The 25,641-nt window shown below is 44.9% G+C and overlaps 2 protein-coding genes across 8 annotated transcripts in view; one reads left to right on the top strand and one right to left on the bottom strand.

The window, feature by feature from the left end:
- The window catches only part of LOC110489383 (protein PALS2), a 52,824-nt gene extending 43,119 nt beyond the window's left edge, over positions 1-9,705 (top strand). For all 7 annotated transcript variants that reach the window (XM_036971056.2, XM_090227597.1, XM_036971055.2 and 4 more), the window contains 7 exons: positions 633-764; positions 2,054-2,150; positions 5,067-5,135; positions 5,363-5,524; positions 6,123-6,325; positions 6,606-6,734; positions 6,971-9,705. In XM_036971056.2, the coding sequence (XP_036826951.1) occupies positions 633-764; positions 2,054-2,150; positions 5,067-5,135; positions 5,363-5,524; positions 6,123-6,325; positions 6,606-6,734; positions 6,971-7,147 (969 nt within the window). In that variant the 3' untranslated portion in view covers positions 7,148-9,705. The remainder of the gene's footprint in view (positions 1-632; positions 765-2,053; positions 2,151-5,066; positions 5,136-5,362; positions 5,525-6,122; positions 6,326-6,605; positions 6,735-6,970) is intronic.
- Positions 9,706-10,549: 844 nt separating this feature from the next.
- On the bottom strand, positions 10,550-22,185 carry LOC110487970 (gasdermin-E). The gene is made up of 10 exons (XM_021559899.3): positions 21,811-22,185; positions 16,163-16,421; positions 15,779-15,971; positions 15,058-15,238; positions 14,412-14,520; positions 14,095-14,253; positions 13,515-13,648; positions 13,160-13,349; positions 12,993-13,063; positions 10,550-12,718 (listed from the first exon to the last, which is right to left on the bottom strand). Exons 2-10 carry the CDS (start codon positions 16,371-16,373, stop codon positions 12,485-12,487), a joined length of 1,482 nt encoding a protein of 493 aa, XP_021415574.3. The 5' UTR covers positions 16,374-16,421; positions 21,811-22,185; the 3' UTR covers positions 10,550-12,484.
- Positions 22,186-25,641: the final 3,456 nt, after the last annotated feature.

Raw genomic sequence — 25,641 nt, 5'->3', positions numbered from 1 at the left:
TGTTTGTCAATGAAGCTAGCTAACAGGCACATTGAGCCAGCAGGCTACGTTAGCTAAATCAGCTTCTCAAGTCACTGTGTGCTTCTGTGCCGTTTTGTTTTGCCACTTTATCTATTACAATCCCAAGTTAGTGGGCAAGTGGGCATGATGGGAATCCAAACCCAACCCTCATGTAGCTCCCACTGGGTACACACTGGTTGAATCAACGTGGTTTCCACCTTGTGGAATAGGCGTTGAATTGATGTCTGTACCCAGTGGGCTAAGTCTTGACTACCTCAATTACACAAATCTCACACAACTCAGTTTTGGAATATACTGACTTTGGAATGTACTGACCCAAATTTTCTTACACTTTTTAGTACGTTTTGGCACTAGAATAAATGTTTCTGACTACTATCTATGCCACATTGGCCATTTTCAACCTGAGAAGTATTTTTTTTTTGCATTCAGTTGCCCTTTAATTCTGTTTTAAACCAAAACTTCAGTCTAATCTCTAACATTTCAAAATGCAAATCATTACACCAACATTATCTACCTAGCTGTTGTAAATAGAGAGACTCAGATTGACTTCATATAGTTTTAGGTTGTTTGTAGAAGCACCATTGATTACCATCATACCTCCCTTTTCTCAGGTGTACGTGCAACCACACTTTGACTACGATCCAGCCAATGACCATCTGATCCCGTGTCGAGAGGCGGGGATTGGCTTCAAGAGGGGGGACCTCCTTCAGATTGTCAACAGAGAGGACCCCAACTGGTGGCAGGTGATGATGATGACGTGTTTCAAGAGGACATTCTCCTCCACTAGATTTTATACATCCACACCACACATTTACAGACCACATCCTCAAAAACAACAACTAACTGTTTTTATGTACTGTTTTTTAATGTTGTCTACTGGTTGTTCACTGTACTCTGCTGGTTTGTACTGGTCTCTACTGGTTTTAAATATGTTACTACTGTCTACAGGTTTTGTATTGGTTTCTATAAATAGTAAATACGATGTTTTATTGTCACATACACTGGATAGGTGCAGTGATATGCGTTTTACAGGGTCAGCCATAGATGTATGATAGGTGTTGTTTTACAGGGTCAGACATAGATGTATGATAGGTGTTGTTTTACAGGGTCAGACATAGATGTATGATAGGTGTTGTTTTACAGGGTCAGCCATAGATGTATGATAGGTGTTGTTTTACAGGGTCAGTCATGGTAGTATGATAGGTGTTGTTTTACAGGGTCAGCCATAGAAGTACCGGGCCCCTGAAGCAAATAAGTGTTAAGTGCCTTGCTCAAGGGCACATGGACAGGTTTTTCACCTTGTCGACTCGGGTTTTTGAACCAGCGGCTCCCTGGTTTTACTGGTTGTATACTAATTTATACTGGTCGTATACTGGTTTCTACTGGCCGTATACTAGTTTCTACTGGTCGTATACTGGTTTCTACTGGTCGTATACTGGTTTCTACGGGTCGTATACTAATTTCTACTGGTCGTATACTGGTTTCTACTGGTCGTATACTAATTTCTACTGGTCGTATACTGGTTTCTACTGGTCGTATACTGGTTTCTACTGGTCGTATACTGGTTTCTACTGGTCGTATACTGGTTTCTACTGGTCGTATACTAGTTTCTACTGGTCGTATACTAATTTCAACTAGTCGTATACTGATTTCTACTGGTCGTATACTGATTTCTACTGGTCGTATACTGGTTTCTACTGGTCGTATACTGGTTTCTACTGGTCGTATACTGGTTTCTACTGGTCGTATACTGGTTTCTACTGGTCTTATACTGGTCGTATACTGGTTTCTACTGGTCGTATACTGGTTTCTACTGGTCGTATACTGGTTTCTACTGGTCGTATACTGGTTTCTACTGGTCGTATACTGATTTCTACTGGTCGTATACTGATTTCTACTGGTCGTATACTGGTTTCTACTGGTCGTATACTGGTTTCTACTGGTCGTATACTGATTTCTACAGGTCGTATACTGATTTCTACTGGTTGAATGAGGATGGTTCTGTCATCTGATGTGCTCTGTCCTGTATTAGGCATGTCATGTGGTTGGTGGAGCCACTGGACTGATCCCCAGTCAGTTTCTGGAGGAGAAGAGGAAAGCCTTCGTCCCACGAGACTTTGACGGCTCAGGTAGGCTTTACTTTGCCTCTTTGCTCCATTTCAGCAAGATGCGTTAAACTGTCAACGACTCCAGCCACCCAAGTTATAGACTGGACTCTACCCGCACACTCACTGGACTCGACCCGCACACTCACTCTACTCGACCCGCACACTGACTCGACTCGACCCGCACACTCACTCGACTCGACCCGCACACTCACTCTACTCGACCCGCACACTCACTCTACTCGACCCGCACACTCACTCTACTCGACCCGCACACTCACTCTACTCGACCCGCACACTCACTCTACTCGACCCGCACACTCACTCGACTCGACCCGCACACTCACTCTATTCGACCCGCACACTCACTCTATTCGACCCGCACACTCACTGGACTCCACCCGCACACTCACTCTACTCCACCCGCACACTCACTGGACTCGACCCGCACACTCACTCTACTCCACCCGCACACTCACTGGACTCCACCCGCACACTCACTGGACTCCACCCGCACACTCACTGGACTCCACCCGCACACTCACTGGACTCTACCCGCACACTCACTGGACTCTACCCGCACACTCACTGGACTCTACCCGCACACTCACTGGACTCTACCCGCACACTCACTGGACTCTACCCGCACACTCACTGGACTCCACCCGCACACTCACTGGACTCCACCCGCACACTCACTGGACTCCACCCGCACACTCACTGGACTCCACCCGCACACTCACTGGACTCCACCCGCACACTCACTGGACTAGACCCGCACACTCACTGGACTAGACCCGCACACTCACTGGACTAGACCCGCACACTCACTGGACTCTACCCGCACACTCACTGGACTCTACCCGCACACTCACTGGACTCTACCCGCACACTCACTGGACTCTACCCGCACACTCACTGGACTCTACCCGCACACTCACTGGACTCTACCCGCACACTCACTGGACTCGACCCGCACACTCACTGGACTCGACCCGCACACTCACTGGACTCGACCCGCACACTCACTGGACTCGACCCGCACACTCACTGGACTCGACCCGCACACTCACTGGACTCGACCCGCACACTCACTGGACTCGACCCGCACACTCACTGGACTAGACCCGCACACTCACTGGACTCTACCCGCACACTCACTGGACTCTACCCGCACACTCACTGGACTCTACCCGCACACTCACTGGACTCTACCCGCACACTCACTGGACTAGACCCGCACACTCACTGGACTAGACCCGCACACTCACTGGACTCGACCCGCACACTCACTGGACTCGACCCGCACACTCACTGGACTCGACCCGCACACTCACTGGACTCGACCCGCACACTCACTGGACTCGACCCGCACACTCACTGGACTCGACCCGCACACTCACTGGACTCGACCCGCACACTCACTGGACTCTACCCGCACACTCACTGGACTAGACCCGCACACTCACTGGACTAGACCCGCACACTCACTGGACTCTACCCACACACTCACACAAACTTACTCTGATACTCCAACATATTTACACACACACACACACACACACACACACACACACACACACACACACAAACGATCATGCCCCTTTCAAAAATGTTAGAACTAAGAACAGATATAGCCCTTGTTTCACTCCAGATGTGACTGCCCTTGACCAGCACAAAAACACCCTGTGGTGTACTGCACTAGCATCGAATAGTCCCCGAGATATGCAACTTTTCAGGGAAGTCAGGACCCAATACACACAGTCAGTTGGGAAAGCAAAGGCTAGCTTTTTCAAACTGAAATTTGCATCCTACACACACACACACACACACACATGCATATTGACACCACACACACACACACATGCATATTGACACCACACACACACATGCATATTGACCACACACACACACACACACACACACACGCATATTGACACCACACACCCGTAGACACACTTTCATACACTTTCACAGTCTTCACATACGCTGCAGCTACTCTGTTTATTATCTATTGTGATTGACTGGTCACTTTACCTTCACCCCTACCTACATGTTTATTTAGAAATGTGTTTCAAATTGTTCTTACTTTTTAATTCTGCATTGTTGGGAAAGGGCTCGTAAATAAACATTTTACGGTGAAGTCTACACCTGTTGTATTCAGCGCATGTGATGAATATAATTTGATTTGAACTGAGCTGACTGGCTCATGCTCTGAGCAACTCTGATATGACCTTTTCCATGACACATCCATGACAGTGGAGAGCACTTACTTGAAATAGTTTAGTTTGTCTTTAAACTGTGAGGCCAGCCAATGAAGTCATAATGATTTAATAGATTGTTACCTTAGAATGGGTTGAGCCTGCCCCCTTGTGGCCTTCAGATGCAATGACAGATAAGGAAGACTTGCTTCCACTTGTATTGATGTGTGTATTGATGTGTGTATTGATGTCTATTGACGTGTGTTCATGTGTGTTGACGTGTGTTGACATGCATTGGTGCGTGTTGATGTGTATTGATGTGTTTTCATATGTATTGATGTATATTAATGTGTGTTGATGTGTACTGATGTGTGTTGATGTGTACTGATGTGTATTAATGTGTACTGATGTGTATTAATGTGTACTGATGTGTATTGATGTGTACTGATGTGTATTAATATGTAATGATGTGTATTGATGTGTGTTGATGTGTATTAATATGTAATGATGTGTATTAATGTGTACTGATGTGTGTTGATGTGTATTGATGTGTACTGATGTGTATTAATATGTAATGATGTGTGTTGATGTGTACTGATGTGTACTGATGTGTATTAATGTGTACTGATGTGTATTGATGTGTACTGATGTGTATTAATATGTAATGATGTGCGTTGATGTGCGTTGATGTGTGTTGATGTGTACTGATGTGTATTAATGTGTACTGACGTGTCAACAGGGATCTTGTGTGGTACAATAACTGGAAAGAAAAAGAAGAAAATGATGTACCTAACAGCCAGGAACGCAGGTAAGAATTCATACCCTTCTCTCATTGGCTAAATCTGTCATGGCTCATTCTTGTCACTGGTTGTTTGTGCTGGGGCTCACTCTTTTACTTCCTGACTTGTGTAGTTCCCCATTTACTGATCTACTGTTTATGTCCACATTCCCTTCCCTTATTGACTGACAACTCTACATTCTCCTGTCTGATTGGCTAACTCTCCTGTGTTCCTCTCTGTGATTGGCTGAGGGTAGAGTTTGACAGGCACGAGTTACAGATCTATGAGGAGGTGGCCAAGATGCCCCCATTCCAGAGGAAGACCTTGGTTCTGATTGGAGCGCAGGGGGTGGGCCGCCGTAGCCTCAAGAACCGACTGGTGGTCCTCAACCCAACACACTACGGAACCACCATCCCCTGTGAGTCTGCAACCCATACTGGTGTAATTACTGGTGTAATTACTGGTGTAATTACTGGTGTAATTACTGGTGTAATTACTGGTGTAATTACTGGTGTAATTATTGGTGTAATTATTGGTGTAATTATTGGTGTAATTATTGGTGTAATTATTGGTGTAATTATTGGTGTAATTATTGGTGTAATTATTGGTGTAATTATTGGTGTAATTATTGGTGTAATTATTGGTGTAATTATTGGTGTAATTATTGGTGTAATTATTGGTGTAATTGCTGTTGTAATTACTGGTGTAATTCTATTTCTATGCTAGAACCCCCTCCCCCTCCAGAACCTAATGGACCACTGTACTCTCTGTCAGATCAGACAGAAACTCAATAGAATGTTTAATTTGAATGTTTTAAGTCAGACTGACTCGTGAGCTTCCCCCAATGCTCCACTCTTCACTCATTCATGTGCATTCTCTCTCATCTGTCTCTTATTATCTCTCCTCCCTCTTTCTTCTCTCTAACTCTCTTTTCTTATCTCTCCTCCCTCTCGCTTCTCTCTAATTGTCTCTCTGTTCTTGTCGCTCCTCTCCTCCACCCACCGCTCCTCCCTCAGTCACCTCCCGGCGTCCCCGTGACGATGAGCTGGACGGTAACTCATACCAGTTCGTAACACGGACGGAGATGGAGGCGGACGTGAAGGCGGGCCGTTACCTGGAGCACGGCGAGTACGACGGGAACCTCTACGGAACCAAGATGGACTCCATCCACGAGGTGGTGGACACGAGACGAACCTGCATCCTGGACGTCAACCCACAGGTCACAATCAAATCAAACGTTGTAGTGCATTTAAAAAGTGCAACATAGTTTTACTGTAAAACAACACCTTTCAATTCCAGATAGAATCCTAGTATGAGATACTGTACATATGTGCCTGTCTGTCTGTCTGCATGCCTGTGGATGTCAGCCTGCCTTCCTGTCTGTGTGTGTCTGTGGATATCTGTCTGTCTGTCGGTCTGTCTGTGGATGTCTGTCTCTCTGTTGGATGTCTTTGTCATCTCTAGCTGGTTCACTGACCCTCTCTCTGTCTGGACAGTAGGCTCTGAAGGTACTAAAGACAGCAGAGTTCATGCCGTATGTGGTGTTCATCGCAGCACCAGAGTTTGAGACGCTCAAGGCCATGCACAAAGCTACGGTGGACGCCGGAATCACCACCAAACAACTCACGGTCAGGACCTTTTCCTGGGCATAGACACAGCCACTTATTCCTAGAGTATTTTCACATGTTGCTTTCTGGTATCCTTCCATTGTAATGTGATTTCAGGGCGTAACACAGGTTTTTATGGAACATTATCTTGCTAGAACATACAACACTCACATAGTGTACTTGTTACCCATACTGCATCACAGTAAGGTTCACACACACAGAGACAAAGACACACACTCACCCTCTGTCTCTGTCAGGATGTGGATCTGAGGAAGACTGTTGATGAGAGTGCTCGTATCCAGAGGGCCTACAACCACTACTTCGACCTCATCATCACCAACGACAACCTGGACCGCGCCTTCCAGACGCTACAGGCTGCCGTCGACAAACTCTGCTCCGAACCACAGTGGGTCCCCGTTAACTGGGTCTACTGAACCCCAACCGGACACGGTCTGACTGGGTCTACTGAACCCCGACCGGACACTGTCTGACTGGGTCAACTGAACCCCGACCGGACACTGTCTGACTGGGTCTACTGAACCCCGACCGGACACTGTCTGACTGGGTCAACTGAACCCCGACCGGACACTGTCTGACTGGGTCAACTGAACCCCGACCGGACACTGTCTGACTGGGTCTACTGAACCCCAACCGGACACTGTCTGGCTGGGTCTACTGAACCCCAACCGGACACTGTCTGGCTGGGTCAACTGAACCCCAACCGGACACTGTCTGACTGGGTCAACTGAACCCCAACCGGACACTGTCTGACTGGGTCTACTGAACCCCAACCGGACACTGTCTGGCTGGGTCTACTGAACCCCAACCGGACACTGTCTGGCTGGGTCTACTGAACCCCAACCGGACACTGTCTGGCTGGGTCTACTGAACCCCAACCGGACACTGTCTGACTGGGTCAACTGAACCCCGACCGGACACTGTCTGACTGGGTCTACTGAACCCCAACCGGACACTGTCTGGCTGGGTCTACTGAACCCCAACCGGACACTGTCTGGCTGGGTCTACTGAACCCCAACCGGACACTGTCTGGCTGGGTCTACTGAACCCCAACCGGACACTGTCTGACTGGGTCAACTGAACCCCGACCGGACACTGTCTGACTGGGTCAACTGAACCCCGACCGGACACTGTCTGACTGGGTCAACTGAACCCCGACCGGACACTGTCTTGCTGGGTCAACTGAACCCCGACCGGACACTGTCTGACTGGGTCTACTGAACCCCAACCGGACACTGTCTGACTGGGTCAACTTGCCCGTGCGTGTTCAACCACCGAGGTAGGGGAAAGGTCATGAGAAAGGGGGTTGGTAATCTGTGGTACTCTGACGGGGGGAAACCAACCAAACCAAGCGCCGCCTCCTCTCTCCTTACTTCCTGCACACAATGCAACTGTTTTCTTCAGGAAACTCGAAGGGAAAGACTTCTTATATATTTTGGTATTTTGTAACTTTTTATGAACAATCTTTCTATTCATACCAACCTGGAATTCAAAAACATGAAAAAATAAACATCAAGGCCAAACATTTGAGCCATATTTTTTAATTGATTTGTTATTACGTTAGTTTTTTTGTAGTTGTATCCCTGAGAACGAATTATGTTTTCTCTTCTTGTCTGGGGACTGCTCTAGAAAGAGTATTTATTATTGTTATATCAACACAGGTCAAGAATGAAGATGAGACACTATGCAATATTCCAGAACTCTGAGCAGTGTTGCCAAGGAAACCTTTTTACGGCGCATGTCATTGCTATGACAACTAGTGTGTCTCAGACCAAATCCTGTGGACACCCCTTGTGTGATTGTCGTAGACCCCTCCCCCCTCCAAATACCCTACAGTGTACTGTTAGGCTACCCCCTGACGTTTGTATTTACCTCTTTAGAATTGTCTAGAACTTGTCTGAATATCTATCCCTCACACATCCTACAAAGAGAATGAAAGGAAAAGAGCTTTACACTTTACATTGTACTATTGAATATCAGCATTTAAACACAGTGTTTCTTCGTTTACTACCGTAGGATTCACTGTCTTTTGTGGCTATGATGATCATTTTTAGCTTAGTGACTCTTTTTGTCTCCCATGATCCTTTGCTTTGTGTTTTCTATATTGAACAGACTACATCCTGTTTTTACCATTCACCATCTACCCTGATCTGTATGTAAGGTGCTTGACGTTTTTTTAATTAGTTGATGTGGCACGAAACAATACTATCCCACAGTCCTCCTCCAGTGTCTCCCACAGTCCTCCTCCGGTGTCTCTCACAGTCCTCCTCCGGTGTCTCTCACAGTCCTCCTCCGGTGTCTCTCACAGTCCTCCTCCGGTGTCTCTCACAGTCCTCCTCCGGTGTCTCTCACAGTCCTCCTCCGGTGTCTCTCACAGTCCTCCTCCGGTGTCTCTCACAGTCCTCCTCCGGTGTCTCCCACAGTCCTCCTCCGGTGTCTCCCACAGTCCTCCTCCGGTGTCTCCCACAGTCCTCCTCCGGTGTCTCCCACAGTCCTCCTCCGGTGTCTCCCACAGTCCTCCTCCGGTGTCTCCCACAGTCCTCATCCGGTGTCTCCCACAGTCCTCATCCGGTGTCTCCCACAGTCCTCCTCCGGTGTCTCCCACAGTCCTCCTCCGGTGTCTCCCACAGTCCTCCTCCGGTGTCTCCCACAGTCCTCCTCCGGTGTCTCCCACAGTCCTCCTCCGGTGTCTCCCACAGTCCTCCTCCGGTGTCTCCCACAGTCCTCCTCCGGTGTCTCCCACAGTCCTCCTCCGGTGTCTCCCACAGTCCTCCTCCGGTGTCTCCCACAGTCCTCCCCCGGTGTCAAAGCACCAAAGCCCTCCTGTGCTGTAACCCAAATACTATATTCTGACCGTTTTCTGTGGTCATTCTGAACAAAGTCCAAACTGGTGTCCTACAACAACCTTGTGTTTTGAAACACATGTCTAAAGCAATACATTGTTACATTAAATTGACAGAAATTAATCTGGAAAGTATTTGTCCTTTGTTGTTTTGGGTAATGGCTATGTTTAGTTCATATTTAACACCATTCAGAGACAATGGATGGTTCATAAATATACAGTACATTAGATTAAAAACACAGAATGCATAGTTTAGTGGCAGCATTGCAACTACGTAGAACTGTGAAATGATGAAATGCAACATATTGATATATTATTAAAAAGCTGTATAATCTTACACAAATAGCAATATGCTTTGACTTCATGTCTTAGAGGCAATAGACAGGTGACTGCCAAGATAATAGAAACAGGGATACAAAGCATATTTAAAGCAGGTGCTTCCATACAGGTGTGGTTCCTGAGTTAATTAAGCAATTAACATCCCATCATGCTTAGGGTCATGTATAAAAATGCTGGATATTTTGGCTACCATGGCTATGCCCCCATGGGATGACAATGCCCCCATCCACAGGGCACAAGATGTGCCTGAAAGGTTTGTTGAGCATGAAAACGATGTAAGCCATACGCCATGGCCGTCTCAGACACCAGATCTCAACCCAATTGAACTCATGGAAGATTCTGGAGTGGCGCCTGAGACAGCGTTTTCCACCACCATCAACAAAACACCAAATGATGCAATTTCTGGTGGAAGAATGGTATCACATCCCTCCAATAGAGTTCCAGACACTTGTAGAATCATGCCAAGGCACATTGAAACTGTTCTGGATTGCGGTGGACCAATGCTATATTAAGACACTATGTTGATGTTTCCTTTATTTTGGCAGTTACCTGTAACTATATACACATCAATTGCACAATACATGAAAAGCAAACACAAAACAAGCATTTGAAACAAACATTCTTCAGTACAAAATTATGCATTGTGTCATTTGAGTCACTTTTATTGTAAATAAGAATATAATATTTATAAACACTTCTACATTAAATGTAGAGGTAATATACTGTGAGGGCTCTATTCAATGCACATTGCATAAGTTCAGCTTTACATTTTAAGGCAATTCGCCTGCTTTATTGGAGACGCCGTTCACGGTAAATGGTATGTCGACTCAATCACAAATTACTTCGCCTTTCAATTTCTTTCCAAACACATTAAACTTTCTGAAAATCTATTCTGGAGTAGATTCTCTTACAGCTTTTTATAAGTTTCTCCAGAAATACATAATTCATTGAGTGTACAGTCGTGGCCAAAGGTTTTGAGAAAGACAAATATTAATTTTCACAAAGTCTGCTGCCTCAGTTTGTATGATGGCAATTTGCATATACTCCAGAATGTTATGAAGAGTGATCAGATGAATTGCAAAGCCCCTCTTTGCCATGCAAATCCCATAAAAACATTTCCACTGCATTTCAGCCCTGCCACAAAAGGACCAGCAGACATCATGTCAGGGATCCTCTTGTTAACACAGGTGTGAGTGTTGACGAGCACAAGGCTGGAGATTATTCTGTCATGCTGATTGAGTTCGAATAACAGACTGGAAGCTTCAAAAGGAGGGTGGTGCTTGGAATCATTGTTCTTCCTCTGTCAATCATGGTTACCTGCAAGGAAACACGTGTCGTCATCATTGATTTGCACAGAAAGGTCTTCACAGGCAAGGATATTGCTGCCAGTAAGATTGCATCTAAATCAACCATTTATCGGATCATCAAGAACTTCAAGGAGAGCGGTTCAATTGTTGTGAAGAAGGCTTCAGGGAGCCCAGAAAGTCCAGCAAGCGCCAAGACCGTCTCCTAAAGTTGATTCAGCTGCGGGATTTGGGCACCACCAGTACAGAGCTTGCTCAGGAATGGCAGCAGGCAGGTGTGAGTGCATCTGCAAGCACAGTGAGGCGAAGACTTTTGGAGGATGGCCTGCTGTCAAGAAGGGCAGCAAAGAAGCCACTTTTCTCCAGGAAAAACATCAGGGACAGACTGATATTCTGCAAAACGTACAGTGATTGGACTGCTGAGGACTGGGGTAAAGTCACTCTCTCTGATGAATCCCCTTTTCGATTGTTTGGGGCATCCGGATAAAAGCTTGTCCGGAGAAGACAAGGTGAGCGCTACCATCAGTCCTGTGTCATGCCAACAGTAAAGCATCCTGAGGCCATTCATGTGTGGGGTTGCTTCTCAGCAAAAGGGAGTGGACTCACTCACCATTTTGCCTAAGAACACAGCCATGAATAAAGAATGGTACCAACACATCCTCCGTGAGCAACTTCTCCCAACCATCCAGGAACAGTTTGGTGATGAACAATGCATTTTCCAGCATGATGGAGCACCTTGTCATATGGAAAAAGTGATAACTAAGTGGCTCGGTGAACAAAACATCGATATTTTGGGTCCATGGCCAGGAAACTCCCCAGACCTTAATCCCATTGAGAACTTGTGGTCAATCCTCAAGAGGCAGGTGGACAAACAAAAACCCACAAATTCTGACAAACTCCAAGCATTGATTATGCAAGAATGGGCTGCCATCAGTCAGGATGTGGCCCAGAAGTTAATTGACAGCATGCCAGGACAGATTGCAGAGGCCTTGAAAAAGAAGTGTTGACTCTTTGCATCAACTTCATGTAATTTTCAATAAAAGCCTTTGACACTTATGAAATGCTTGTAATTATACTTCAGTATTCCATAGTAACATCTGACAAAAATATCGAAAGACACTGAAGCAGCAAACATTGTGGAAATTAATATTTGTGTCATTCTCAAAACTTTTAGCCACGACTGTATATAGGGCAAACACACAAGCGATGCACTGGAATTTATAAAACGTAATACATTTTAAACATACCCATCCATCCATCTATGCATGCTACCCTTTCCCAGCATACAGAGATGTCAGTCCTTGCACAGCGATGCACATGACCAATGGAAACACTCCTGGCTGTCTTCCTGTCTCCGCCCACAGCCTGTCAGTCTCTCTCCGCAGCGTCACTTTGGAGGAGAAGAGGAGCTGCTCTGCCCAATGGAATGCCCCCTCATCCTGTAGGGGGAGGGGCAGCGACTCAAGGGGGAGGGACTGACTGTTTACCTTTAGCTTGGTCACCTGTGGGACAGACAACACAGGTTGGTAAGAGTTACAGGATCTACAGTGGAAGAGATAATGACTAGTGTCTGATTCATTATTTCTGTCCATGTTTTGCCCAGAGTATTCATATCAAAGCCTTATTTGTGAATAGTGAATTGTGAGTTGTATAAAGTCAATCATGAATCATAAAGTGATTTGAATCAGACTGACCAGAGGGTTGAGGGCTTCAGTATTGAATGGTGAGTCGTTTAAAGTGACTAGTGAATCATATAGTGAATAAAATCATACTGACCAGAGTGTTGAGAGCTTCCAGGACATCAGGGCTAGATTCCCCCAGCAGAGTCAGAGCAGCTTCAGGCAACGCTACAGAAATGCAACACACAGGGGTTAGAGAATGCAACACACTCTCACTCTCACACATACACTCACATTCACATTCACACTCACACATACACTCACCCTCCAAGGCGCTGACCAGCAGATGAGTGGCGGTCAGGTGAGGGGAGGCGGAGGCTCTGTCAGGCTGTATCTCATTGGTTGGGCCTTTCTGGACCAAGTCCAATAGGGCGGAAACAGATTTGTTTTGAGTCACAGCTAATTGCTTTACCTCTGCAGGGTCAGGTTCCTCACCTCTGCACAACCCCTCCAGCTAAGAGAGAGAGAGAATCATTTCCAAATCATACTGTGTCAGATATGACTGTGCCTGGTCTAAAAACTCCACCAAACAATGCCATCAGACAAGGGCTGCATTCGAAATGGCCCCCTTATACCTTTATAATGCACTACATTTGGCCCTGGGCCCTGTGACACTTACCATGTGTTCCAGAACCGAGAGTGTGGTTCTGTCCACTAGAACCTCCAGGAGTCTTTGGAACAGAGCTAACCGGGTCGACTCTGGGAGAACCGCTAACTGACCTGCATAGACCTCCAAGTCCAACCCCTGCAAGTCTGTAGGGGAGAGAGAGATAAATAACCAATCAGAGCTCGACTCTTGGGCTCACTTTTCTGATGACACATCACTGACGACAGAACGAACAGACCACTAAATAATGCTAAGAGAGAAATTATCCGTCTGTTTCTGTGTGAAAAATCACAACAACGTAAATCACAATTGTTACATGAAATATTTTATCCAAAGTTACAAACTCCTACTTCCTCTCTCAGTATAATTTATTTGATGAAAAGAAGAAGACAATTCTCAATTTCTTTTGTGGAATAGCTGTCAACAGATTTCACTTCCTGTTTTATATATTGACACAATATCACACACAAACACATGTTGGTCAAATCAACTGCTGTATATCTCAACGCCAACAATAAAGGGAACTCAATTATCAACTGACCTGGATCAGCAATGAATGAATGAGTGGCAGGATGGACAAAGAAATACATACTTTTCTGCAGTGTGCCGAGTGGTGCTCCTTCAGGAATCTCCTTCTCCGTCCACTCCAGCCCGTCCACTACACACAGGGCATCAAAGGAATCCTGGGACGGCGAGGTCCTCCCAGAGTCTGCCTCGAATCCTCCCAGAGTACCATGCTGGAGACACAGCTCTGACAATACAGAGAGAGAAAGAGAGAGAATGAAAGACAATTATTCATTCATCATGTAGAACCGCAATGTAATAGTACCTATAGCAGTAGGTCACACACACATCACACACAGCCTTTCATGTTACAACTGCACACAGACACACACTCAACGCACTCACCATAGTGTCCGTCTTTCCTGACCTCTAGCTCTATGAGGCTGTAGGCGATGACAGTGAGAGGGGGAATCTCCAAGGAAACGTTACTGTCCATCTCTATACTGCCATTCTCCTGCAAACACACCTGACGACTTTCAGAAGAAAGGTCTTTGTTTCTGGACATTTTGAGGCTGTAATCGAACCCACAAATGCTGATCCTCCAGATACTCAACTAGTCTAAAAAGGCCAGTTTTATTGCTTCTTTAATCATAACAACAGTTTTCAGCTGTGCTAACATAATTGCAAAATGGTTTTCTAATGATAAATTAGCCTTTTAAAATGATAAACTTGGATTAGCTAACACAACGTGCCATTGGAACACAGGAGTGATGGTTGCTGATAATGGGCCTCTGAATGCCTATGTAGATATTCCATACAAAATCCGCCATTTCCAGCAACAGTAGTCATTTACAACATTAACAATGTCTACACTGTATTTGTGATCGATTTTATGTTATTTTAATGGACAAAAACATTTGTTTTTCTTTAAAAAACAAGGACATTTCTAAGTGATCCCACACTTTTGAATGGTAGTGTATACACACATTTAATAACATGTAATAAATAATATGTAAGAACACAGATCTGATAGACACGTATAATAACCCACCTGTACAGCATGTGTCCCCAGGTTGCCCAGTAGTCCCAGAACCCTCTGGCAGGTGCCCTGTTCCTGGACCTGTTCTGAGATGGAGCAGGGGGTGGTGGTTAGGACCCTCTCCTTCAACACAGCAAACACCTCCGTATGCTTCTGACACTGCTGCACTAGAACGTGCTGCATGTCCACCACCCTACACACAGAGAGAGGGAGGTTAAAGAGGTTGAAAGGGATGTATATGAAGACAACTGGAGAGACTGGGTCTGGTGTGAGGAAGAAAACACAAACAGAGATAGAGAGAGACACAAACTATTTGCACATCGTTATCACCCTGTACATAGCCATAGTATTACATATGAAATGACTCTATTCCTTTGAAACTTTTGTGAGTGTAATGTTAACTGAATTTTTGATTGTTTATTTCACTTTTGTTTATTATCTATTTCAGTTGCTTTGGCAACGTAAATATGTTTCCCATGCCAATAAAGCCCTTTGAATTGAGAGAAAGAAAGAGGGAGAGAGATCGAGACAGGGGGACAGAGAGAGACAGAGATTTTTGATAAACTTCCATAACTATTGGATGAAATACCAGTGTGCCATCACAGCAGCAAGATTTGTGACCTGTTGCCACAAGAAAATGTTAACCAGTGAAGAACAAACACCATTCAAAATACAACCCATATTTATTTCCCTTTTGTACTTAAACTATTTGCACATTGTTACAACACTCCACCTGTCATTGGAGGCTAGCAGTAGCTTCTGTACATCAACATCCTGCTTCTTCAGCTTGCTGAATGATGATTGGAGCTTGGAGGAGCCCCCCCCCTCCAAGTTGACACTGACGTTCCCAGCCTTGGCGTCCAGCTTCCCACTCAGGTTGTCTCCAAACCTCCCCTCATAGGACAGGAAGTCTGACTCAGACACGTCTGAGATCTCAAGCACAGAGACAAGAGCGTAGGAAGAGTAGAGACCAGACCAGACCAGACAAGACAGACAGACAGACAGACAGCAGGATTAAGTGTAAGGTATGAACGGCCAGATATGTTTCAGACAGCTGTGTATGGGCAAAATATGAAATGTGAGGTGTTTATGAGGAGTAACCATGGCTCTACTGTACCTGGAGTGAGCTCTTTGTCTCCTAACAACAGGTGACTGAGTGTGAAGCCAGAGGGCTGGTACTTGGGCTGTTGCCAGAACCAGAAACGGTTGCGCTTGACGACCAGTGCCATGGGAACCAATTTGTCTGAGTCGTTAAGGCGGGAGACAGAGATCAGAGTTCCATCCGGGTCGATCTGACGGACAAAGTTTGCGGTTGCCTTGGCAAACATCACCTGTTGGGGGGGGGGGGGGGGGGGGGGGGGGTACAGGCCCAACACCTGTAGGAAGGTGGAGACACAGTTACACACAAACACCTCAAACACTGAAGTAAGATGAAGTTGCCTATGGCAACTAAGTCAACAATTTTGACTACTACCTTTTTGAAAATTTTTATTATTATGTGTTAAACAAAAATGTTCTTTGAGCAATTGTATTAGTATAACATAATATAATTTAGCAATTTTTTGGAGCATACAATATAGCTCATTATTTGAATTATTTATTTTATACAGTCATTATTGGTAATCTTTATCAAATGAAATCAAATTGTATTTGTCATATGTGCCGAATACAACAGTGAAATGCTTACTTACAAGCACTTAACCAACAATGCAGTTTTAAGAAAATACCAACAAAAAAAGTTAGAGATAAGAATAACAAATCATTAAAGAGCAGCAGTAAATAACAATAGCGGGGCTATATACAGGGGGTACCAGTACAGTGTCAAGGTGCGGGGGCACCGGTGTCAAGGTAATTGAGGTAATATGTACATGTAGGTAAAGTTATTAAAGTGACTATGCATAGATAATAACAGAGAGTAGCAGCATGCAATAAAACAACAGCATTATAGATTTCTATATGCACATCAATAAACATTAACATTATACATACAGGTAACTGCCAAAATAAAGGAAGCACTTAGAAACTGAAGATTTTGTACAGAGCTGTGTACTACTCCCTTCACAGAACAGCGCAAACTGTCTCTAACCAGAATATAAAGAGTGGGAAGCCCCGGTGCACAACTGAGCAAGAGGACAAGTACATTAGAGTGTCTAGTTTGAGAAACAGACGCCTCACAAGCCCTCAACTGGCAGCTTCATTAAATAGTACCCGCAAAACACCAGTCTCAACGTCAAGAGGCAGAGTTGCAAAGAAAAAGCCTTCTCATCCTGGCCAATAAAAATAAACGCCTCACAAATGGGCAAAAGAACACAGACACTGGACAGAGGAACTCTGCCTAGAAGGCCAGCATCCCGGAGTCGCCTCTTCACTATTGACGTTGAGACTGGTGTTTTGTGGGTACTATTTAATGAAGCTGACAGTTGAGGACTTGTGAGGCGTCTGTATGTCTCCAACTTGCGCCCCTATTTCCTACCAACGTGAATCATACATAGATTTGACTACTGTTGTGTTCTTTAGTGATCTCCAAATGTCATACCGTATTTCCCCTAATTTAACCTTCAAATTCCCCTTCAGATGTGTAGGAGGTGAACCCAACACCCCAAGTGTGTTCTAACAGACTCATTAATTGGACAAGAGGGAAGGCCCCTATGCTGTGTTATCATAACACCATTTACCCCCTAACGCCACCCCTCGCATTATAGCAACTCAGAAAACAAGTTTAAAGCAATCTAGCGGAAGAGCGGTGGAGAGAGAGGGAGATTGAGGGAAAAGAGGGGAGAGAGGGAGGAGAGGGTTGAGAGAGAGAGAGGGAGATTGAGGGAGGAGAGGGTTGAGAGAGGGAGAAAACAGAGAGAGGGAGGAGAGGGTTGAGAGAGGGAGAAAACAGAGAGAGGGAGGAGAGGGTTGAGAGAGGGAGAAAACAGAGAGAGGGAGGAGAGGGTTGAGAGAGGGAGAAAACAGAGAGAGGGAGGAGAGGGTTGAGAGAGGGAGAAAACAGAGAGAGGGAGGAGAGGGTTGAGAGAGGGAGAAAACAGAGAGAGGGAGGAGAGGGTTGAGAGAGGGAGAAAACAGAGAGAGGGAGGAGAGGGTTGAGAGAGGGAGAAAACAGAGAGGGAGGAGAGGGTTGAGAGAGGGAGAAAACAGAGAGAGGGAGGAGAGGGTTGAGAGAGGGAGAAAACAGAGAGAGGGAGGAGAGGGTTGAGAGAGGGAGAAAACAGAGAGAGGGAGGAGAGGGTTGAGAGAGGGAGAAAACAGAGAGAGGGAGGAGAGGGTTGAGAGAGGGAGAAAACAGAGAAGGAGGAGAGGGTTGAGAGAGGGAGAAAACAGAGAGAGGGAGGAGAGGGTTGAGAGAGGGAGAAAACAGAGAGAGGGAGGAGAGGGTTGAGAGAGAGAGAAAACAGAGAGAGGGAGGAGAGGGTTGAGAGAGGGAGAAAACAGAGAGAGGGAGGAGAGGGTTGAGAGAGGGAGAAAACAGAGAGAGGGAGGAGAGGGTTGAGAGAGGGAGAAAACAGAGAGAGGGAGGAGAGGGTTGAGAGAGAGAGAAAACAGAGAGAGGGAGGAGAGGGTTGAGAGAGGGAGAAAACAGAGAGAGGGAGGAGAGGGTTGAGAGAGAGAGGGAGATTGAGGGAAAAGAGGGGAGAGAGGGAGAAAACAGAGAGAGGGAGGAGAGGGTTGAGAGAGAGAGGGAGATTGAGGGAAAAGAGGGGAGAGAGGGAGAAAACAGAGAGAGGGAGGAGAGGGTTGAGAGAGGGAGAAAACAGAGAGAGGGTTGAGAGAGAGAGAAAACAGAGAGAGGGAGGAGAGGGTTGAGAGAGGGAGAAAACAGAGAGGGAGGAGAGGGTTGAGAGAGAGAGAAAACAGAGAGAGGGAGGAGAGGGTTGAGAGAGGGAGAAAACAGAGAGAGGGAGGAGAGGGTTGAGAGAGAGAGAAAACAGAGAGAGGGAGGAGAGGGTTGAGAGAGGGAGAAAACAGAGAGAGGGAGGAGAGGGTTGAGAGAGAGAGAAAACAGAGAGAGGGAGGAGAGGGTTGAGAGAGGGAGAAAACAGAGAGAGGGAGGAGAGAGAGAGAAAACAGAGAGAGGGAGGAGAGGGTTGAGAGAGGGAGAAAACAGAGAGAGGGAGGAGAGGGTTGAGAGAGAGAGAGAATAGCATAATCCATTTCAGCGTTTGGAATGTTTAAAATAAAAACTCACGATAGGAATCAGGGAATGAAAAGGAGGGAAAAGGGAAGCAGAAATCATAAATCTTCAGCGAGAGATCAAGAGAGATATGAGGGGAAGGTAGCTACCAGAAATCAGATATGCAACCATGTGTAGTCCCAACACTGCCCTCACTCGGTCTCCTCCAGACCACTGCCTTCAACCATTCCCTGAATCCAGTCTGAATGAGGTTGTACTGGCTCATATAGTGGTCGGGAAATCCCAATTTGGTAAAAGGAGGACCCCCTCCCCTCCTTAGACCCTCATTATGGGGCGGCAGGTAGCCTAGTGGTTAGCACGTTGGACTAGTAACCGAAAGGTTGCAAGATTGAATCCCCGAGCTGACAAGGTAGAAATCTGTCGTTCTTCCCCTGAACAAGGCAGTTAACTCACTGTTCCTAGGCTGTCATTGAAAATAAGGATTTGTTCTTAACTGACTTGCCTAGTTAAATAAAAAGGTAATATATATATATATATAGTGCCTTGCGAAAGTATTCGGCCCCCTTGAACTTTGCGAACTTTTGCCACATTTCAGGCTTCAAACATAAAGATATAAAACTGTATTTTTTTGTGAAGAATCAACAACAAGTGGGACACAATCGTGAAGTGGAACGACATTTATTGGATATTTCTAACTTTTTTAACAAATCAAAAACTGCCAAAATGGGCGTGCAAAATTATTCAGCCCCCTTAAGTTAATACTTTGTAGCGCCACCTTTTGCTGCGATTACAGCTGTAAGTTGCTTGGGGTATGTCTCTATCAGTTTTGCACATCGAGAGACTGAAATGTTTTCCCATTCCTCCTTGCAAAACAGCTCGAGCTCAGTGAGGTTGGATGGAGAGCATTTGTTAACAGCAGTTTTCAGTTCTTTCCACAGATTCTCGATTGGATTCAGGTCTGGACTTTGACTTGGCCATTCTAACACCTGGATATGTTTATTTTTGAACCATTCCATTGTAGATTTTGCTTTATGTTTTGGATCATTGTCTTGTTGGAAGACAAATCTCCGTCCCAGTCTCAGGTCTTTTGCAGACTCCATCAGGTTCTTCCAGAATGGTCCGGTATTTGGCTCCATCCATCTTCCCATCAATTTTAACCATTTCCCTGTCCCTGCTGAAGAAAAGCAGGCCCAAACCATGATGCTGCCACAACCATGTTTGACAGTGGGGATGGTGTGTTCAGCTGTGTTGCTTTTACGCCAAACATAACGGTTTGCATTGTTGCCAAAAAGTTCAATTTTGGTTTCATCTGACCAGAGCACCTTCTTCCACATGTTTGGTGTGTCTCCCAGGTGGCTTGTGGCAAACTTTAAACAACACTTTTTATGGATATCTTTAAGAAATGGCTTTCTTCTTGCCACTCTTCCATAAAGGCCAGATTTGTGCAATATACGACTGATTGTTGTCCTATGGACAGAGTCTCCCACCTCAGCTGTAGATCTCTGCAGTTCATCCAGAGTGATCATGGTCCTCTTGGCTGCATCTCTGATCAGTCTTCTCCTTGTATGAGCTGAAAGTTTAGAGGGACGGCCAGGTCTTGGTAGATTTGCAGTGGTCTGATACTCCTTCCATTTCAATATTATCTTGCACAGTGCTCCTTGGGATGTTTAAAGCTTGGGAAATCTTTTTGTATCCAAATCCGGCTTTAAACTTCTTCACAACAGTATCTCGGACCTGCCTGGTGTGTTCCTTGTTCTTCATGATGCTCTCTGCGCTTTTAACGGACCTCTGAGACTATCACAGTGCAGGTGCATTTATACGGAGACTTGATTACACACAGGTGGATTGTATTTATCATCATTAGTCATTTAGGTCAACATTGGATCATTCAGAGATCCTCACTGAACTTCTGGAGAGAGTTTGCTGCACTGAAAGTAAAGGGGCTGAATAATTTTGCACGCCCAATTTGTCAGTTTTTGATTTGTTAAAAAAGTTAGAAATATCCAATAAATGTCGTTCCACTTCATGATTGTGTCCCACTTGTTGTTGATTCTTCACAAAAAAATACAGTTTTATATCTTTATGTTTGAAGCCTGAAATGTGGCAAAAGTTTGCAAAGTTCAAGGGGGCCGAATACTTTCGCAAGGCACTGTATATATATATATTTTTTTTAAATGACTGTAAATGAGGCATGCTTTGCTGATGTCCAAAAGTATCTGATCCTAAATAAAGCATGATTCTGAATAGGAATTGCAAGAAAAAGTGCTGTTATTGAAAGAAAACATCACTTTCAGCAGTAAACATCATATGTATATAAAGTGGATGTGGACAGGAGGATAGAAACAAATGATCCAATACACCATATTATGAAATAAAATGTGAGGTTTGTATGTGGGAAGAGAAGTATGTAAAACAGAAACACTATAATTTACCTCTGCTAATCTATACCTTTCGCACATTGGCCCAGTACCAGTACCCCCGTATATAGCCTCGTTCTGTAATTTTCTTGTCTTGTAATTAAGCATTTCATGTTAAGGTTGTACTCGGCGCATGTAACAAATACAATTAGATTTGATGAAAATATAAAGTATATTCAACGCCGAAAAAAACACTTGTTCATAACCTACCGTGTTGTAGAGTCTGGATTTATTAAACAGCGATCGAGTGCAGCGTCTCCAAACACCACCGGTCCGGTTGCCTGTCACTTTTTGAATGTCGGTTCTGGCACTGGTAAGTCACCTGAGGCACAGCAGCGCAAGAAAGTTTCAAACTATTCAAATGCCCTGTTCATATAACTTGAAACTGTTGTACTCTGTTATACAGTAGTAGACAAACAGTTGACCACCCATTGATAATTACCCCGCTACTTGGATTTTCTATTTTACATTCTGATGAAACGAGTGCCGCTACACACCAACAACGATACGATAGGATTTCCAAACATTATTACGGTATCGATTGGAGCAGAGAGTTGTCAGGCAGACAAAGTGGGTTGGTCCTACTTCTGCACTTTTGAAAAGGACAGACTTTGGGCCTCTGCTTCCACCACACCCCCACAGTGTATACCGTGGTAATTGACATCACATGAGCAGTGTGTGTGTGTGTGTCAAGCAAACTGAATTCCACACAGTGTTTTTGAAATCAGGAGTTGTCCATTACATAATCGGAACCCAAACAGAACTGCTACTTTGTCGTTTGACTTACAATATGAGGAAGGAGTCAAGTCTCATTATCATTCTGTATTCATCATCCCAACTGCTCTTTCAACAGCAGTCTTCAGCTGCTAATGATTAACACAAAGAAGGTAAAACAAGGTTCCTGATTGCTGTAACACACACACACACACACACACACACACACACACACGAGAAACAAATGCATCAGCGCATTATCCGGTACATGTAGATAAAGACGATAGACAAGGCAGAGAGTGAAGGACACTTTTTACAACACCGTGTCATAACAACGACAATAAAAGTGTCATAAAAATCAGGGTGTGAATTACGCGTGCGGTTAGTCAGCTCCCCTGAATGAAACATTAGCTCCCCTAAAGGCAAAAAAAAAAAGTCCAACTTTGGGGTTCTCTAAATAATGCTAATTTAACCCTTCTATTTGTTAAACATGTAGTGGTACATATGTTGTATAGTGGTAAATATTGAAATAAAAGCTTCCAAACTAAACAAACACCCACACCTCTCTACCTGTCCACTCAGTAGTGCTGAATTTAGGCCTCAACTGCACTCCTTTAAACACATTGATTTTCCTTTGTAGGCTACTTGCTCATTTTCACAATGTTTGCCATGCTCCCTTGATAAGTCTTTCTTCCTTTATCATTGTTTGCAGTCAGCTGTTTAGAGCGCTCATTGCTTTGTTTATTGTCAGGTGCAAGTGGGTATTGGTGTAGACCATTTATTTCACCTTATCATTTTCTACCAATATTTATTTTCTTAACATCTTTGACAGTCCTTAACATACACTATACAGGGCTTTCAGAGGGTATTCAGACCCCTGGACTTTTCTACATTGTTTTGTTAGAGCCTTATTCTAAAATATAATCCCCCCCCCCCAATACCCCATGATGACAAAGCAAAAACAGGTTGACATTTTTGCTAATTTATTAAAATATAAAAAGCACAAGTTTCCAGACCCTTTCCTCAGTACTTTGTAGAAGCAGTGATTACAGCCGAGTCTTCTATGACACAACAAGCTTGGCGCAGCTGGATTTGGGGAGTTTCTCCCATTCTTCTCTGCAGATCCTCTCAAGCTCTGTCAGGTTGGATTGGGAGCGTCGCTGCACAGCTATTTTCAGGTCTCTCCAGAGACGTTAGATCCGGTTCACGTCTGGGCCACTCAAGGACATTCAGAGACTTGTTCCAAAGCCACTCCTGCGGTGTCTTGGCTGTGTGCTTAGGGTCATTGTCCTGTTGGAAGATGAACCTTAACCTGCACTCAGGACCTCAGACTGGGGCTTTCATCAAGGATCTCTCAGTACTTTGCTCCATTCAACTTGCCCTCAATCCTGACTAGTATCCCAGTTCCTGCCGCTGAGAAATATCCCCACAGCATGATGCTGCCACCACCATGCTTCACCGTGGGGATGGTGAAGCATGATGCTGCCACCACCATGCTTCACCGTGGGGATGGTGAAGCATGATGCTGCCACCACCATGCTTCATCGTGGGGATGGTGCCAGGTTTCCTCTAGACATGACAATTGGCATTCAGGCCAAGGAGTTCAATCTTGGTTCAATCTAGGAAGAATCTTGTTTTTCTGGTCCAAGTGGGCTGTCATGTGCGTTTTACTGAGCAGTGGTCTGGTCACTTTACTATAAAAAGTCTGATTGGATTCTCCCATCCCCACAGAGGAACTTTGTAGCTCTGCCAGAGTGACCATCAGGTTCTTGGTCATCTCCCTGACCAAGGCCCTTCTCCCCGATTGCTCAGCTCTAGGAAGAGTCTTGATGGTTCCGAACTTCTTCCATTTAAGAATGATGGAGGCCAATGTGTTTTTGAGGACCTTCAACGCTGCAGAAATGTTTTGGTACCCTTCCCCAGATCTGTGCCGACATACAATCCTGTCTCGGAGCTCTATGGACAATTCCTTCGACCTCATGGCTTGGTTTTTTGCTCTGACATGCACTGTCAACTGTGGTTCCTTATATAGACAGGTGTGTGCCTTTCCAAATCATGTTCAATCAATTGAATTTACCACAGGTGAACTCCAAGTTTTTAAATGTTTTATTTGAGCTTTATTTAACTACGCAAGTCAGTTAAGATCAAATTCTTATTTTCAATGACGGCCTAGGAACAGTGGGTTCACTGCCTGTTCAGGGGCAGAACGACAGATTTTTACCTTGTCAGCTTGGGGATTTGATCTGGCAACCTTTTGGTTACAAGTCCAATGCTCTAACTACTAGGCTACCTGCCATTGTAGAAACATCAAGCATGATCAATGGAAACTAGATACACCTGAGCTCAATTTCAAGTCCCGTCACAAGGGGTATGAATACTTATGTGAATAAGTTCGTTTTACATTTTACATTTTTTTTATTATACATTTACAAACATTAAAAAAAATCTGTTTTCACTTTGTTATTATGTGAAGATTGATGAAAAATGTAATCAATTTTAGAATAAGGCTGTAACGTAACAAAATGTTAAAAGACAAAAAGGAAGGCACTGTATATACACAAAAGTATGTGGACACCCCTTCAAATGAGTGGATTCAGCTATTTCAGCCACACCCGGTTACAGGTGTATAAAATCTAGCACAGCCATGCAATTTCCAGAGACAAACATTTTCAGTAGAATTGCCTTACTGAAGAGCTCAGTGACTTTCAATACAGCATCGTCCTAGGATGCCACCTTTCCAACAAGTCAGATTTCTGCCCTGGTCAACTGTAAGTGCTATTATTGTGAAGTGGTAACATCTAGGAGCAACAAAGGCTCAGCCGCTAAGTGGCAGGCCACACATGCGCACAGAACGGGCCCGCCAAGTGCTGAAGCACATAAAAATCATCTGTCCTCAGTTGCAACACTCACAACAGAGTTCCAAACCGCTTCTGGAATCAACGTCAGCACAGTAACTGTTAGTTGGGAGCTTCATTAAATGGGTTTCCATGGCCGAGCAGCCGCACACAAGTCTAAGATCACCTCACGCAAAGCCAAGCGTTGGCTGGAGTGGGGTAAAGCTCGCCGCCATTGGACTCTGGAGCAGTGAAAAAGCATTCTCTGGAGTGATAATCATGCTGCACCATACTTTTGCTCATGTGGTGTACCTCATGGTGCTTTCAAGACAACTGGGAACTTGAAAAAAAAACTGGTCAAAATCATGACATCAGTGATCATAGAAAGATCTCTAGAAAGAAGCTTGAGTTCCTGACTTGGAATTCCGTTTTGGGCGACCATTCAAACAGATTTTCCCGTGAGAACTCGCGACCCCTCATTAGTAGTAGGCTA

The sequence above is a fragment of the Oncorhynchus mykiss genome, chromosome 30 (assembly GCF_057628025.1).
Source record: "Oncorhynchus mykiss isolate SJ-2025 chromosome 30, ASM5762802v1, whole genome shotgun sequence".
Taxonomy (NCBI): domain Eukaryota; kingdom Metazoa; phylum Chordata; class Actinopteri; order Salmoniformes; family Salmonidae; genus Oncorhynchus; species Oncorhynchus mykiss.
This window is presented reverse-complemented; position numbering and strand designations above follow the sequence as displayed.